The following is a 16,029-nucleotide window of genomic DNA, read 5'->3' on the forward strand; positions in this document are numbered from 1 at the left end:
TCTACTAATTCCGTGAAGCATCAATATATATTAAATATATGGGTGGGTCAGGTTGAGTTTGGCGGGTTTGGAATTTTATGACTCAAACCCAACTCGACCCGCTATCAAAAAAAAAATTTTGTAACCCAACCCAACCTATCAAGCCCTAAAAACCGACCCAACCCGGCGGGTTGGGTTGGGTCGGGTTAGTTTTGGTGGGTTGGTTGCACACCCCTAGTATCTACAATCTCTTATCACTTTTTTCGTGTTAGCATCATTTCATGCAATTTCTTGTGTATTCTATAAAAGCTGGAAAAAACTAGTTTGAGTTTATCATTTATTGCGAAAGGTATTCTGTGTTTGTTTGTACTTTGCGTGCTCTATTTAAGCAATTCGGTTTTGAAGAAAAAAAAAAGTTGGCTTGACTTTCTATTTTGCACAATAACTTTTGAAAGTAAATATTTATATTTATTTCTTAAACTTGGCTAGTTGTGAGGATTCAATTTGTTTGAATTTTGTTGAACAAAAATGTCAAACAAAATTGTTGTGAATCCTGTTGTGGATCAAACCAACATGAACCTTTTTGCAGTGATTTCTGAAGTGAACTTGGTAGGAGGAAATACCAAGGCATGGTGGGTGGACACTGGGGCTACTCGCCATGTATGCTTAGAAAAGAAAATGTTTTCTACATATAATCTTGTGGGCAATGGAGAAAAAATTTTCATGGGTAATTCTTCAACCTCTAAGATTGAAGGAAATGGAAAGGTTGTGCAAAAGACAATTACGGGCAAGTATCTTACTTTGAAGGATGTACTGCATGTGCCAGACATTCAAAAGAACCTTGTATCTAGCTCATTATTGTGCAAGAATGGTTTTAATTAGGTTTTTAAGTCTGATAAATTTTCACTCTTTAAGAGTGGAATGTATGTGGGCAAAGGATATTTGAGAATGGCTTGTTTAAGATGAATGTAACAACTGCTTTTGTAATTCCTACTATTGATAATAATAAGGGTACATCTTCTATTTACATGCTTGAGTCATCTAATCTATGGCATGGTAAATTGGGTCATGTTAATCATCATACTTTACATAGACTAATCAATTTAAATTTATTGCCTAAATTTGAAATTGATTTTGATCATAAGTGTGAAACTTGTGTGGAAGCTAAGATGGCTAGAGCATCTTTTAAATCAGTTGAAAGAAGCATTGAATCTCTAGATTTAATACATAGTGATGTATGTGACATGAAATCTATACAAACTAGAGGTGGTAAGAAATATTTCATCACTTTCATAGATGATTGCACTAGATACTGTTATGTGTACTCGCTAAGGAGTAAGGATGAGGCAATTGAGGCATTCATGTAATATAAGAATGAGGTTGAGAATCAACTCAACAAAAAGATTAAGGTTCTAAGGAGTGATAGGGTGGGGAATATAAATCACCTTTTGGTGAGTTCTGTTTACAGCATGGTATTGTTCATCAAATCACTGCACTTTATTCACCCCAGCAAAATGGAGTTGCTAAAAAGAAAAATAAGACCTTAAAAGAAATGACGAATGCAATGTTGATAAGTTTTGGTTTACCACAAAACTTGTGGGGGGAAGCTATTCTCTCTGTCAATTATATTCTTAATAAATTGCCTAGAAAGAAAACCAAGAAGACACCATATGAATTATGAAAAGGTAAAAAACTCTCCTATCAATTCTTAAAGGTGTGGGGGTGTTTGGCAAAGGTGGTTGTCCCTGTTCCTAAAAGGATAAAGATAGGATTAAAATCATTGGATTGTGTTTTCACTGGTTATGCTCAAAATAGCAGTGCATATCGGTTTCTAATTCATAAATCTGATGTTCCTAACATGAATGTGAATACCATTATTGAATCAAGGAATGTAGTATTTTTTGAAGACATATTTCCTTACAAATCCACACAAGTATCAACTTCTCTTAAGAGAAATTTTGAGTCTACGTCTAGTACCTCTCATGATCAAGAGTTGATGGAAGAGAGGAATGAGGTTGAGCCTAGACGTAGTAAGAGGGCTAAAACGTCAAAATCGTTTGGTCCAAATTTTCTAACTTATATGTTAGAAGATGAACCTCAAAGCTTCAAGGAAGCTATTTCTGCACTTGAGGCACCTTTCTAGAAAGAAGCTGTTAATAGTGAGATTGAATCCATCTTGCAAAATCATACATGGGAACTAGTGGATCTTCCACCAGGTTGTAAACCTTTAGGATATAAATGGATATTCAAGAGGAAACTAAAAGCTGACAGATCTATTGACAAGTACAAGGCAAGACTTGTTATAAAGGGTTAAAAACAAAAGAAAGGTGTGGATTATTTTGACACATACTCACCTGTTACAAGAATAACATCCATTCGGATGTTGATAGCTATTGCAGCGTTGCATAATCTTGAAATATATCAAATGGATGTAAAAACTGCATTCTTAAATGGTGAATTAAAAGAGGAGATTTATATGGAACAACCAGAGGGGTTCATTGTTCTTGGTCAAGAAAAGAAAGTCTGCAGGCTTGTTAAATCTCTTTATGGATTAAAGTAAGCTCCAAAGCAATGGCATGAAAAATTTGACAATGCGATGATGTCAAATGGGTTTAGAATCAATAAGTGTGACAAATGTGTGTATATTAAAGATACTACAAATGGCTATGTCATTGTGTGTCTCTATGTTGATGATATGCTCATTATAGGTAGCAATAATAATATCATTAAAGCTATCAAGAGAATGTTGACTAGTGAGTTCGACATGAAAGATTTAGGTATTGCAGATGTAATACTAGGAATGAAAATTTCTAGAAAATCTGATAGACTTGTCTTATCTCAATCACATTATATTAAGAAGTTTTTGAGAAATTCAAGAAATATGATGACAGTCTAGTGAGAACACTTGTAGATGTAAATTTACATCTAACTAAGAATAATGGGCAAGGCATATCTCAATTGGAGTATTCAAGAATAATAGATAGTCTTATGTATATAATGAACTGTACTAGACCGGACATAGCATATTCTGTCAGCAAATTGAGTAGATACACTAGTAATCCAAAGGAAGACCACTGGAAGGCATTAGTTAGAGTTTTGAGGTATTTGAAATACACCATAAACTATGGGTTGCACTACACTCGGTATCCAGCTGTACTAGAAGGGTATAGTGATGCTAATTGGATATCCGACACAAAAGACACCAAATCTACGAGTGGATATGTCTTTACACTTAGTGGTGCAGCGGTATCTTGGAAGTTTTCTAAACAAACATGCATTGCTAGATCCACAATGGAATCATAATTTATCGCATTGGACAAAGCAGGAGAAGAAGCAGAGTGGCTTCATCATTTCCTGGAGGATATGCCAATGTGGATGAAACCTATGCCCTCTATTTGTATACATTGTGATAGCAAATCAGCTATTGGTAGGGCACAGAGTCATATGTACAATGGTAAGTCTCGACATATATGTCGAAGACATAATACTGTGAGGCAGTTGCTCTCTAATGGAATTATTTCTATTGACTTCATAAAGTCAACAGAGAATATAGTGGATTTGTTAACCAAAGGTTTGAGTAGAGAGCAAGTAAATTGCTCATCGAGGGGAATGAGGTTAAAGCCTATGACATAAAAGTCTCCGGGATGATAGCCTAACCTAGTTGACTGGAGATCCCAAGATTTAGGTTTAAAGGGACAACCGAATCATGGAGACTAGTTTTTATCACTATGGAGATTACATCTGCCACCAATTCCTATGATGAAATAGTGATGCTTGTAAGTGATGTTCAGGGTAAGCTTTTTTTAATGATTCTTATATTTTGGAATTTCAAATGGGGTATAGTAGGATATTTTTAATAAGAATCACCTATATGAGTGTGAAGTGGGCCACTTCCATGACAGTTTTAAGGCTGAATTCTCTAAAGTACTTCATGAATTTATCAGGATATGTTCAAGGCCGAAATGAACACAACTATAAGAATGAAATATGTTTGAAAAGCAGCTATGTGAATTCTATTATCTTGGTACATAAACGGCTGAACAGTTCAAGACATCATGTTCATTGGTTAGCTAGTATATCCGATAATCTTTCACAAAGGAAAGTTCAAAGCCACAAGCTACTTCTCCCGATACAGTAACTTTTCTTCTACTCTCTCTGTGTCTGCATCATCATTTGCATTGTGTTTATCAATTTTTACTTATGTGGGAGATTGTTGAGAAAATAACATGGAGTGAATAAGAAATTAATGTTTTCTATGTTCACTTGAAGATGTTATTAAAAGTGGTAAAAAAATCCTAAGTCCCACATAGGAAAGAAAAGAGATAATATATGAGTTGGACATTGGGTTGGGCTTTTGGCATATGTGGATTGGGTCCACTTGTCCAAACAATAATATTTTATTATTTTAATTTTTGAGTCAGTTAGTCTGTGCATAACAGTTATTACTAAAATAGAGTACCTGTTCAGGAACGTATAATTTTCATAGCCTATCATTCATAAAAACTACTTTTTAGAAAACTCTCCCAGTGAGAATATTTTGTGCATTTTCATTTTGTGTCAAAGAGAGAGAAAGAGACATTGAGTAGTTCGCAGAGCACAATCTTGTGTGTTTCGTTTTTGTGCTGTAAATCATTTTATCTTGGGAGGCAGACGTCTGTGAGTCTCAAAGCACCACAGTGATTGTGTGAGAGGCAAAATCTGCTTTAAGGAGATTGTGTCAAACACAAGACTTGATCTAAATCATTCATTCTTCACGCATTTGGTCTGTGAGTTTTTAAATTATTTGCAGATTTCTTCTTATATATATACAGTATCTATTTATTGTTTTTTGTCTATCACATCTATTTGTGTTATTGCTTATATTTAGATCTATATGTTGTTTCTTTTGCTTTATCACAAAAATAAATTGTTGAAATATATCCAACATCCTTTTCCTCCAACATTCGACCGACAACAATCCTATTTCGGTCAATGGGCATTAAGGTATTTTCATTTAAATTCAAGTTTTCGTATTAACTATGATGGGATGTTAGAGAACTCAACTAGGGTTAAGAATGCAACCCATTGTAAACCTAGGGTAACATATGGTTGGTTAGGGCTGAGTAGAGTTCATCTACTATATAAATCCCTCAATGTAAATACACATAATGTACCTTTTTTTTTTGTATGTGCTTTTCTCTTTCTCATTCTTTTTATTTTTATTTTTATGAAACTCTTTCTCACTCATAATACCTACAACAATTTCTATATATATATATATATATATATATATATTGTAACAAAATGAGCTCAAAAGAATGTGGGGTATGCATATAATGTAACTTTTTTTTTTTGGTTTGAAAAACTAGACTCGAAGCCTAGAGAAAAAATTGAAAAAGACAAAAAGAGACTATCAAGAGTCATGAATTACAAGAAGAGCTATATCATCAGGGATGGATTCAATCTGAACTTGTAACTCATCACTAGACTTTGAATGTCTAACAAAAAAATGGGCAACATAATTGCCTAATCTTTTTACATGAAAAAAAAAAAAAAAAAAAAAACACACACACACACACAAAGATCGCCTACTAGCACAAGGGAGTCATTCAAAATGAATTAGTACATACATAAATAAATAAATAAATAAAAAAATCTACATTAAGGGCTCAAATTTATCATTTTATGAAGCTTTTAAGATCTTTAAACTCCATGTAATTTTTTTGAGAAAACTTTAAACCTGTAGAATTTTTTTTTAAAAAAAAATAAAAGATTTATTTTTCTTTTAGTAAATTCAAGCATGTGAAGAATTTTGTTATTTTTTAGACAACCAAGCAATGATTTTAGATGTTTCAGCTGATTTATATACGTGTTAAGGCCCAATTATCAAGCCCCAATATGGAGTGGCCCGAATTGAAATAGTAAAAGCCCAAATATTTTTAAGAATTATATATACATTAAAAAAAAAAAAAAAAAGACAAAAGAGTAAATTTCACAAACCCTCTGAGGTTGTGATAATATAAATTAGTTTCAAAACATTTTAAAACCTATCAATTTGGTCCTCAAAAAGACAACTTTGTCCCTGACGGATCAAACACTGTTTTCTTTTCTGTCTTGTTCCTAAGTTCTCTCTTCTCAAGTTCAAAACCAACAAAATTCCCAGTCAAACAACAAAGAAAATCAATATTTGCGGTGGAAATCGGGATGACCCTTGCATGGTGGTGCTGCTGCTGACGCCGGTGACCAAGATCATGGGTTAGAGAGAGAGAGAGAGTGTTCTGAGAGAGAACTCAGAGAAGATAGAAAAGAAAGAAGAGAAACGGTGTTTGATCTGTTAGGGACAAAATTGTCTTTTGAAGACTAAAATGGTGGGTTTTGGTATTATCAAAAACCTCAGGTAGGTTTGTGAAATTTACCCTTAAAAAAAAAAAAAAAAACTTTACCTTAAAAATAAAATTCTAAGTCTAAAAAGCTGTCTCTCTTCTGTGTTATTTTTGTTCGATCGTAGAATAACGTTTGTGTTCACATAATTTTTTTTGTTCCACCGACAGAAACTTTCAGGTAATTCTAAACTTTAATCTTAGTTTTCTGTTTGTTTGCCTAGAAAGTTGTCAAGAAACAAAAAGAAGTTTTATATTGAGAAGTGGGTCCTGAACTTGCATGGCTCATTTACTTATATCCATTTCTTGTTGGTTGCTATGATATTTTGTTTATTATTATTATGCATCAAAATCTAAAATTTATAATATTTAGTAGTTTTTTTTTTTTTTTGTTAGATTATGTTTAAGAAAACATAGAATTCTTGCTTTGCCTTTTTTGGGCAATGAAGGTGCTTGTTGAAATGCCTCTTAGAGTTTAAGTTTGTGCAAACTTGTTGTGGATTTATATTCCACCTTTTTAATTTTTGGGTTTTCATTTTGGCGTGGTTAGAATTTGACAATGAGAGGATTGAAATGCTTTATTGAGTATAAGTTTGTCAAGACTTGTTGTGGCTCTGTATTCTTATTTGTTTTTGGGGACTTTCATGTTAGTGTAAGGTACTGATTTTTTTTTTTTTTTCTTTTTTCTGGGTTGTTATTGTTGTTGTATGGATTTGGTTAGAATTTGATAGTGAGGAGGATAGATAGGATGATAGTAGGTGCTCGTACCCCGCTTAAAAGATGGCAGCAGGCTGCTGTTGCAGTTGGCTCGGCAGTAGGTGCATTGCTGAATCCACGAAGAGCAGATCTAATAGCAGCCCTTGGGGAGACTACTGGAAAGCCTTCTTTTGAAAGAGTTCTCGAGAGGATGAAGAGGAGCCCAGAAGGCAGAGTAAGTCTATTCTTGAAACTTATTAGTTGTTTATGACATATTTAGATTTGATAATGAATGATGACATTGAACTTACTGTATAGCCTGTTGTGTATTTGTGTGAATGTTGATTGTTATGGTATTCATAGTTGTGGCCATTGTTTCTGCTTGACAAGCCTGTCTTTATGTTTTTTTTGTCATGAAAATGAAGTATTTTGATTACCGAAATTTCATAGGGTTTAAACTAGATTTTTTTGGGTTCATTTTGAATGAAAACATGTTCTATAGAAATTAGCTTGCTGGTGCCTTTTGATACTCCTGGTATGTCCCATGTGTTACTGTTAAATTTGCTTATTGGAAGGTCGAAATTTAAATTTTACTTTTGTGTTTATGGGTATTGATTGTTTCTGTTCTTGCAAAGGAACTAGTTATTTTCTGTTCCCTATGATGCTTCATTATGAACCATGCTAATGCTGATCAATCCATGATTGATACTTTCTTCATTCATATGCTGAGGGAATGAGAATATTTAAAGAAGAAAAATCACAGAATTTTGTACAACTATATAGAACTGCTAGTGCAAATGCATTGCTTTAACATTTCGGAGGGCTGCAAAGCTTGGAGGTCACTATGAATGAACAATTGTATTACTAGTGAGAAGATCCTTTAATTTTCTTCGGGATCTTATCAATGAATATTTAATTTCTTCTGATAGGAATGTGTCTTATTTTGAACAATCAGAGCATCAGTGTCATAAATTGAAGAACAGTCATGATGAAAAACATCCATGTTATAGGAAAAGAAATATTAAATATATTTCTGTTTTGCTCTCATATTATGCATTTGATGACTAATGAGGCCCATGAGGGACTGAATACTTATTGAGTCAAGTTTGCAATATTTGTGGAGATACATTTTATGTTATCAGAAAAGTGAAAGAGTCACTCAATTTTTGTCTTTGGTTTTTAATTGGTACTTTGCAACACATCCAGAACATAATTGTCAAAACTTTGCTGCACTATGAATGCATTTTTTATAATTTGATCACTACCAATCAGATGAACACCCTCGTTTCCTTTTATCCTTTTGAAGAATTTATCAGTGTATACATTTGGGTGGGATACAAATTGCCCATCGACCAAAATTTTTGTATCTTGATTCATGAAGGGTCAAACTAGTTAGAACAGCCTCTTCGATCCTTCAACTTACATTTTGTCATTGTTTCAATGTACTTATGCTTCCAATTCTTTCATATTTATCTTGCATTTGTAACTGACTGTTCTGTACTTCTAATCTTTTTCCCATTCATAAACAGATGATATGTGACCCCCAAAAAGATTGAAATTTCAGTTTAATTTTGAGACTGGAATTTTCATTTTTGTGAAACCCCCAGTGATACTGTGTTGATAGTGTTTTGTATGATGCGCAGATCAATGAGAAATCCTTTCTGGAAAATAGACCATTCTTTTAATGTTAAATTCTTCTCTGTTGGCCACCTAGCTAATGCTACATTTCTTTTTTCTCATTTTGTTGCTGGCATCTTCTTAACTCTATGGCCATGAGTATTGCCTCTAATTTTATTGTTCATAACCAAGAACAATTTATCTACTTGACAGGCTGTTTTGTTGGAGCGACCACGTGTGATATCTACAGAAGTGGGGCATGCTTGGGACCTACCACCGAACACATTTGGTGCTGCCTATGCAAACTTCATGGGATCAAGAAATTTTTCTCCCGATGACAGACCACCGGTGCGATTCATGGACACAGATGAACTGGCATATGTAGCCATGCGGGCTCGTGAGGTGCATGATTTCTGGCACACCCTTTTTGATCTCCCTACCAACTTAATTGGTGAGTCAGCACTCAAGGTGATAGAGTTTGAGCAAATGTACCTTCCCATGTGCATGCTGTCTGTTGTAGGGGGCACTGCAAGATTCAATGAGAAGCAAAGGAAATTGTTTTTCCAGCACTACTTTCCATGGGCTCTCCGGGCCGGCCTGCAGTGTACAGATCTCATGTGTATATATTATGAACAGCATTTTCATGAGGATTTGGAGGATGTTCGGAGGAAATGGGGGATACTTCCTGCTCCTGTTCCTCCTACATAAGACGCAATCTGAACAACAGCAACTGCACCTAGTTTGGTGGATAGTTGCTTTGCTGGATTTTGAGTTTTATACTACTTCTACTTGTACCAACAGCAACTTATGCAGAAACGCACCATGAAACAAACATATATAATCTGCATTTTTTTTATTAGTGAGGCAGACCCTGACCAGATGTTTAGTAAGACGGAATAAAACTTTCTGCATTAGTCATGCAAATAAACCATTTTGAAAGAGACCTCGAACGTTTGTGCCATGACCTCTAGCTTACAGTATCTGCTGCCGCAGCAATTTATGTGTCAATTTTGACAAATTTTACTTGGGACTCCACAACAAACATGACATTAGACAAGCCTGACCCATAATGAATTATGGAGTTAACAAGTGCACAAATTGGATTCCATAATCCATATTGGTAAAGGATTAAAACTTCCAAGTGAATAATTTGTTTAAAACCGATTGCGCCATTGTTGAAATTGATGTGTTAACAGAAATTTGAACAATACTCCACGATTCATACGGAGTACAAATGCGTGAGAATCTGTTGCGAAATAAATAAATTTAAATGGAAATACATTTGACTTTTTTCCAATTAAAAGCCCCTTCAGGAACAACACATAAAGTCACTAGCCTCCACACTTGGTGACTTCCAGTGGATAACATTAACAGTAACACATTCCATAAGTTGATTGCAAACAATAGAGTGCAAGGTAATGCAAAATACATATCTATGTGAGAGGAACATTACATATGCTCATTATGCAATATACCCCCTCGGAAACCAGAGGGAGAATTCAGGTAGGCAGTATGTGCCTCATAAGTCATAACACTAGAACACCTGGACAAGCTAGTGGAAGAAACAAATTCAGAAGCCAAGATGTCTGTAACCACTGTCACAGATGGCAGATGCTCATATGGCTCAAAACACCACTATGACTCCAACCAAGCTGGATCCAAACTTTAAACACTACCAAGCCTAATGCAATCTAAAAAAGGAGTGAGTCAACAGCTAATAAACTTGCCAATGGATTTTGGAAAAATGTGTGCATGTCTCAAAGGATTCAGTGGGAGGGAGGAAGCAGAAATAGATTGCAGTGAGGGAAAAAGGAAGACACCAAAATGTGACTCAAAACACAGTATGAAACAATTATGCATTAAATGTAACTTTGTGCTTAACAGTAACTGAGCTTTGTAACAAATATTTATGCATATAGAATAAGGAACTCTTGATTGAATTATCCAAACAACCACAAAACCAATATATTACATAAAATGACCCCAGCAAGTTTTCATTGTTTACATAAAAGAAGACAGCACTACTTCGTCCAAATTACAGGTTCCACAAAAATCAATAAACAGTACTTCCATTTTGCAGATATGCCAGCATATCTCAGTTACCGCCACCACCAGCCGGTCCTCCACCAAAGAGGTAGCCCAGAGAAGATCCACCACCAGGGGCAGAATGGACCTTAGTAGAGGGCCGATCCTGCATCCAGGAATAAAATATATCAATCTTTATCCTTATTTTTTAGCAAGTACTTGTGCTAAGTTATTTACCTATTTACAGTTAAGTTATATCAGGAAAAATAACTCAACTGTAACATTCGTAATATTCAATTACCTACTACATGAGCCGCAAACGTTAAATACCTTCTCTCAACTCCATAATGTCCCCAAAAAACTTGAAAAAAATTGTAATCCAATCTACTTTTGCAAAACTGACGTTCATTAACATAATGCTTAATACTAGCAAAAAGAAAACATCATCTTGAACCTCAAAACGGTAATCTTTACAGCTTTAAAGACAATTCTTTCTAAATCTTTATAATCAAACTTCATGAAAACAAAGATAAAGCAGAGATAAACAAAGCCCTTCACGTATGATTCAATGTATGATATGCAAGCTGAGACTATATATACACATATTGGAAAATGAGGTATCGTGTGTTCTTGCCAATCTACCAAATTACAAGGCTGTTATATCCTTTACAGGCTCAAGTACGAGTCTAAATGCAGAGCTCTGCCTTCAAAAACATCTATAACCTAAACATTATGCTGTGAGAGAGAGAGAGAGAGCTGAGGAAGGGAAAAGAAACCTTTAAACATTCAGACTCCCCTGCAGCATAAATCAATAACGGCAAAAACAAAAATTGGGACACAAAAAAGGGGGGAAAACATAGAGGTCTGAAAGATGAAAAGAAACCAAAACATATGACTATTGCATGCAAAGCATTGCAAAACAAGTGGCAACAGCAATTGATGTTATGACTTGTCTTTTTTTTTTTTTTGGTCCTTATTTCTAACCAAACCTTTAAATATATTGTTATTAAAATACTAATAACAGCTTTAAGTGAAAAAGATACCAGCTTTTGCAACACCGTCTACTTCTTTTAATGTTACACAAAATTTTGTACTATTTTTGGAATGCCAATGTCCCTGTGAATTGCATTAGGAAAGTAGCAAAGATATCATGAGTATAGTCATACCGTGATGAAATTCCCAGTGTTTTGACCATCTGCTCGCATGTAGTTATTTGTAGAAGTACTATGGATACCAGCAGGGATCTGCTTGGTAACATCTACTGGTGGAGAAGCCACAGCAGGTTTGGGAGCAGGTGAATTATTCACAGCTGGCGCTTCACTTGGAGCAGCTTCAACATTAGTTTGGACAGGTTTAGGAGCAGGAGCCTCTCCACTGCCAAACAGATAGCCCAAGGAACTCTGTCCTCCACCGCTGCTAACTCCGCGACCCATGCTCTCTCAGTTCTTCTAAAAACAAGTTTAAGAATCTGACATGCAGGCAAATGAGAAAAAAGGAGTCAGAATCTAGATCAAAAGTTAAAGGAAAATATCATAAATCATAATAAGCTATGATGCTAAAGGATGTCTTCAACATATGCCTTCATATGCAAGTAACAAGCATGTGCACTTGATCAAAATTCACCTCAATCTCTAACTACCACCCAACATAACTGCTCTATGTTACTTATCAAAAAAAACATAACTGCTCTATGTTATGCTAATGAAAACATCAGTAAATAAGGAAAATCTGCTCTGTCCTACGGAAGTCAGTCAATTTTAGACTACCTTAGACCAAGCAATAATATTATAGTGACCAAATCCCAAAACCTTTACCGTCAACTTGATTCTCAAACTACAAGGTATTACTACCTTGGTTTCCACACTTTGAATTAGTAATGGGACTAAAGAGTGAACTCATACATAAGAAAAACAGGGGGTGAAAACAAAAGAAAGCACAATCACCCCACGCTCACAACTCACAAGATTAACAAAGCTCACCAGATTTCTAGTTAAATTCCTACATTGTCATTGCCCAACCCCCCCCCCCCCCCCCCCTTTGGTTTAATCTAAGTTAATACCATAATTATGACAATCTAAATCCACCTCAGGTTTGCTCAATTACTACATTAAATGTATATCTCTATAACTATCAAAAGAGGCATAAACCCAATTACATACAATTAACAATGTCAAAAAAATTTCATCCAACAACAACAAAGATTTAGTCCCATGCACTCTTCTCAGCCATTCTAACCTACCTAAAACCACACCTTAATTAAATGTCCCTTTATTTACTACTTCTACTAGTATTATTTTATGTCTTCCTCAAACCCTCTTTTAGTTTCCTCCACTTGAAACCTACGACCCACTTGTCCGTGTACGACACGACCCAGAAGCAATTTTTGAAAAATTATAACATAACAAAGGTAGATACGACATCAGAGTGACATGGGTACGACGCCCCAGATGAAGTTTGCACATTACTAAACCATTCAGATAAATTTCATCCATTTCACATAAAAAGAATGAATTTTTCACATAAATAAAAAAATAAAAATCAGATCCACAATCATTGTGAAACCCAAAAAAAAGGACACCCAATCAAATCAAATCAAAGCAAGAGAAATGTCCAATCACAGACATACACTGTACAAAAAGAAAAGCAAAAAAAAAAAATTTAATATAGATCTGAAACAGAAACAAACATGCACGTCACTTATTATATATAAATGGCAATCATTTTGCCACTACTACCACTACAAAATCCCACTGATTTTACTTTCAACCAAACAAAAAACAAAAATTCCAATCCAAATTGACAAAATCTTTTTTTTTTTTTGGAAGTATCAAATCAGTGAGAGTGAAAACAGTAAAAAAAAAAAAAATTTGAAAGCAGGAATTGATGAGAGCATAGTGTTGTGAATGAAAGTGAAACCCTAGAAAATGGAGATCGAGGAAGGTTTAGGGTTTGGTGAATTGGTTTACCTTTGTTGCTGGGGATCAGATCTGAAGGGAAGTTCTCTTAAAGCACCAGAGAGAGAGAGAGAGAGAGAGAGAGAGAGAAAGTGAGTTGAGCGAGGAGTAAGAAAGAGAGAGAAAGCAATGCGTGAGTGAGTTTAGTATTTATTGTAGAGCTGGTGAAAGGGAAAGAGAGAGATTGGATTCATTGAACTTTTACCTATGGTGTTTTAAATTTTTAATGCTTTTTTTTTTAAATAATATAATTTTTTTACTTTATTATTTAATAGTTAAGATATATATATATAATTTTTTTTTTTAAATAGTTAGAACTTAGAAATATAATTACTTGTATGTCGCGCCCCATGTGTCTGGAATTAGGATCCTTCCAATCCTATATTCACGAGAGGTACCATTCAAATTGGTAAGTCCGTCAATCGCGAAGGAGAGTCTTGAACCTTGAATGTTTTCGTTTAAAACATTTTAAAATATCAATTGAATTACAGTTTTGACTATAATCAATGGTTATAATAAATAGGAATGAGAGATTTGAATTGTAATTCTCTTTATAATAATATTAATGAATTACAAGATTCTTGAATGATTAATGTAGGAGCTCAAAAAATGGCTCAACCCACTTAGAATAGTGGTACTCAGTATTTCCAAGCCAGGACAATTAATTTGTAAGAGAGTAGGCTTTCTAAGTCAACTTGATGCTCTGTATGGTCCAAGCATGAAATCAATGAAGTCGTGATTCTTAGTACAATGAAATGAAACACAATTTGTGTATAAACTCTTTCTTGGGATGGTTTGAGGAGGGAATGTTCATATATTATTTACTACAAACTTCATACAAATTGATTCTCCTTTTTCCGCTCCTTTTGTTTCTGTCTTTCAACCCCTTTTCTAGAGGGGTTCATTTCCTTTATATAGTCCCCCTTAATGAATCTCAACCTTCCACATGTACGTCTTAGGGTATTAATTGAGATGCTTGTCCCATCAAGACCATTCTGGAGGTGGTAGAGAGTGTTGTGAGCTGTGAAACTACTGTTCAGGTGTCTTTTTTTTCATAAATGCAGCCAGCTCAGTTGGTGCAGTGCATTGAATGTGGATGTGATAACTTCCTTCCTTAGATATTTTGTTTCTTCTTTACTTGTACGTCTTTGAAGTTTTCCACGATTTCCTATTCTTTGGTGCAAGTGGCCAACTGAGGCATTCCCGAGGTGCATTCCTCCTCGGGCTCCTCGAACGATGGGTTCGTTAGTTCCCCCTCCTCAAACCTTTATTCATATGTTTAGTTTGAATTAACGTGGTCTTCATGTCTTCCCTCCTCGGACTTAGTCCACGTGTCAGATCTGGATTGGCACATGGATGGGCCTTTGCTCATTCTCGGACTGGCCCATGGGTTTTATGTTGTGTTTAGGTCCCTTTTTCCCACAATTAATATGTTAAAATTGAGAAGCAATTCTTTTTGGTTTATAAAAGATGGTCATTTCATAGACTTTTATTGCTATAATTTTGTTTGCCATGACTTAATTTGATGAAATCATGTTATAATATTATTATTTTTAATTTAAAAATGTCTCAAAATATTTTTCATTTTGAAAACTTAACTAAGACAATTTTAGATTTTTTTTCACTTTTCTCAAGAGAAATTTGTAATGGAATTAAATTAAGTCAAATATTAACAAGCAGTGATGTGGGTCTCATTTAATAAAAAAATTAGATAAATAAAAGACAAAAATATAAAACTAGTTCCATATTTATTTTAATATATTTTTTCTCTCTATAAAGTTGATCTCACAACTTATAAAACTAAATAACATGACATAAAATTGAAAAAAAGGATTAAAAAACTACAAAAAAAAATGTTAAAAATTATTATTAACGGATACTTTACGGTGCCTGTTAACAACCCTTAAATTAAAATGGACAATGGTGGGGAATAAACATTTTATATATAAAAAGAAAAAGAAAAAGAATTAAAGAACCAAGATCAACAAATAAAAAAGGTGAGACAAAAAGTCTTTAGATGTATGGGATGAGGAAAAAAGTGGGTGCAGATAGTAAATAATTGTACTTAGCGGTTAATAAACTGTGGATCATGTGGCGGAAGATGACCTGGCCGGCATGTCACATCACATGTGATTGAACATAAAAACGCTCCCTTTGTTTATCACACTTTTTCACTTTTTACTGTTTCTTTCTTTTTTGACTTTTTCACACCAAAGACTTTTAAGAGTCATCTGCCACAATTTATTTTAAATTTAGTGTAGGCTATTTTAACTTGGGGTAGCTTTTTATTTTTATTTTTATTTTTAAGATAGTATTAACTTATAGAGTTTGCTTTTGATAATAATTTTTTATTATCAAACTAAAATATCAATAAATTTTTGGTGTAGACATGGATTGAA

The 16,029-nt window shown here is 34.4% G+C and overlaps 2 protein-coding genes and 1 non-coding gene across 5 annotated transcripts; 2 read left to right on the plus strand and 1 right to left on the minus strand.

The window, feature by feature from the left end:
* The first annotated feature begins 6,073 nt into the window (after window positions 1-6,073).
* On the plus strand, window positions 6,074-9,592 carry LOC115979064 (ubiquinone biosynthesis protein COQ4 homolog, mitochondrial). 3 transcript variants are annotated; one of them, XM_031101019.1, is made up of 3 exons: window positions 6,074-6,355; window positions 7,060-7,269; window positions 8,865-9,592. In XM_031101019.1, exons 2-3 carry the CDS (start codon window positions 7,087-7,089, stop codon window positions 9,357-9,359), a joined length of 678 nt encoding a protein of 225 aa, XP_030956879.1. In that variant the 5' UTR covers window positions 6,074-6,355; window positions 7,060-7,086; the 3' UTR covers window positions 9,360-9,592. The 3 variants fall into 3 exon arrangements, with proteins under 3 accessions (XP_030956879.1, XP_030956881.1, XP_030956878.1); XM_031101021.1 differs by lacking the exon at window positions 6,074-6,355 and adding an exon at window positions 6,398-6,519 and having other exon boundaries at window positions 7,070-7,269; XM_031101018.1 differs by lacking the exon at window positions 6,074-6,355 and adding an exon at window positions 6,400-6,519.
* LOC115983048 lies at window positions 7,686-7,770 on the plus strand. Its single transcript, XR_004089853.1, has one exon. It is a non-coding gene; the product is annotated as a small nucleolar RNA snoR53Y (small nucleolar RNA).
* A 903-nt stretch (window positions 9,593-10,495) lies between the features above and the next one.
* On the minus strand, window positions 10,496-13,808 carry LOC115979065 (protein SPIRAL1-like 1). The gene is made up of 3 exons (XM_031101022.1): window positions 13,643-13,808; window positions 11,843-12,144; window positions 10,496-10,842 (listed from the first exon to the last, which is right to left on the minus strand). The coding sequence occupies exons 2-3, from the start codon at window positions 12,107-12,109 to the stop codon at window positions 10,747-10,749; spliced, it is 363 nt and encodes a 120-aa protein (XP_030956882.1). The 5' UTR covers window positions 12,110-12,144; window positions 13,643-13,808; the 3' UTR covers window positions 10,496-10,746.
* Window positions 13,809-16,029: the final 2,221 nt, after the last annotated feature.

This window comes from Quercus lobata, chromosome 3 (assembly GCF_001633185.2).
Source record: "Quercus lobata isolate SW786 chromosome 3, ValleyOak3.0 Primary Assembly, whole genome shotgun sequence".
Lineage (NCBI taxonomy): Eukaryota > Viridiplantae > Streptophyta > Magnoliopsida > Fagales > Fagaceae > Quercus > Quercus lobata.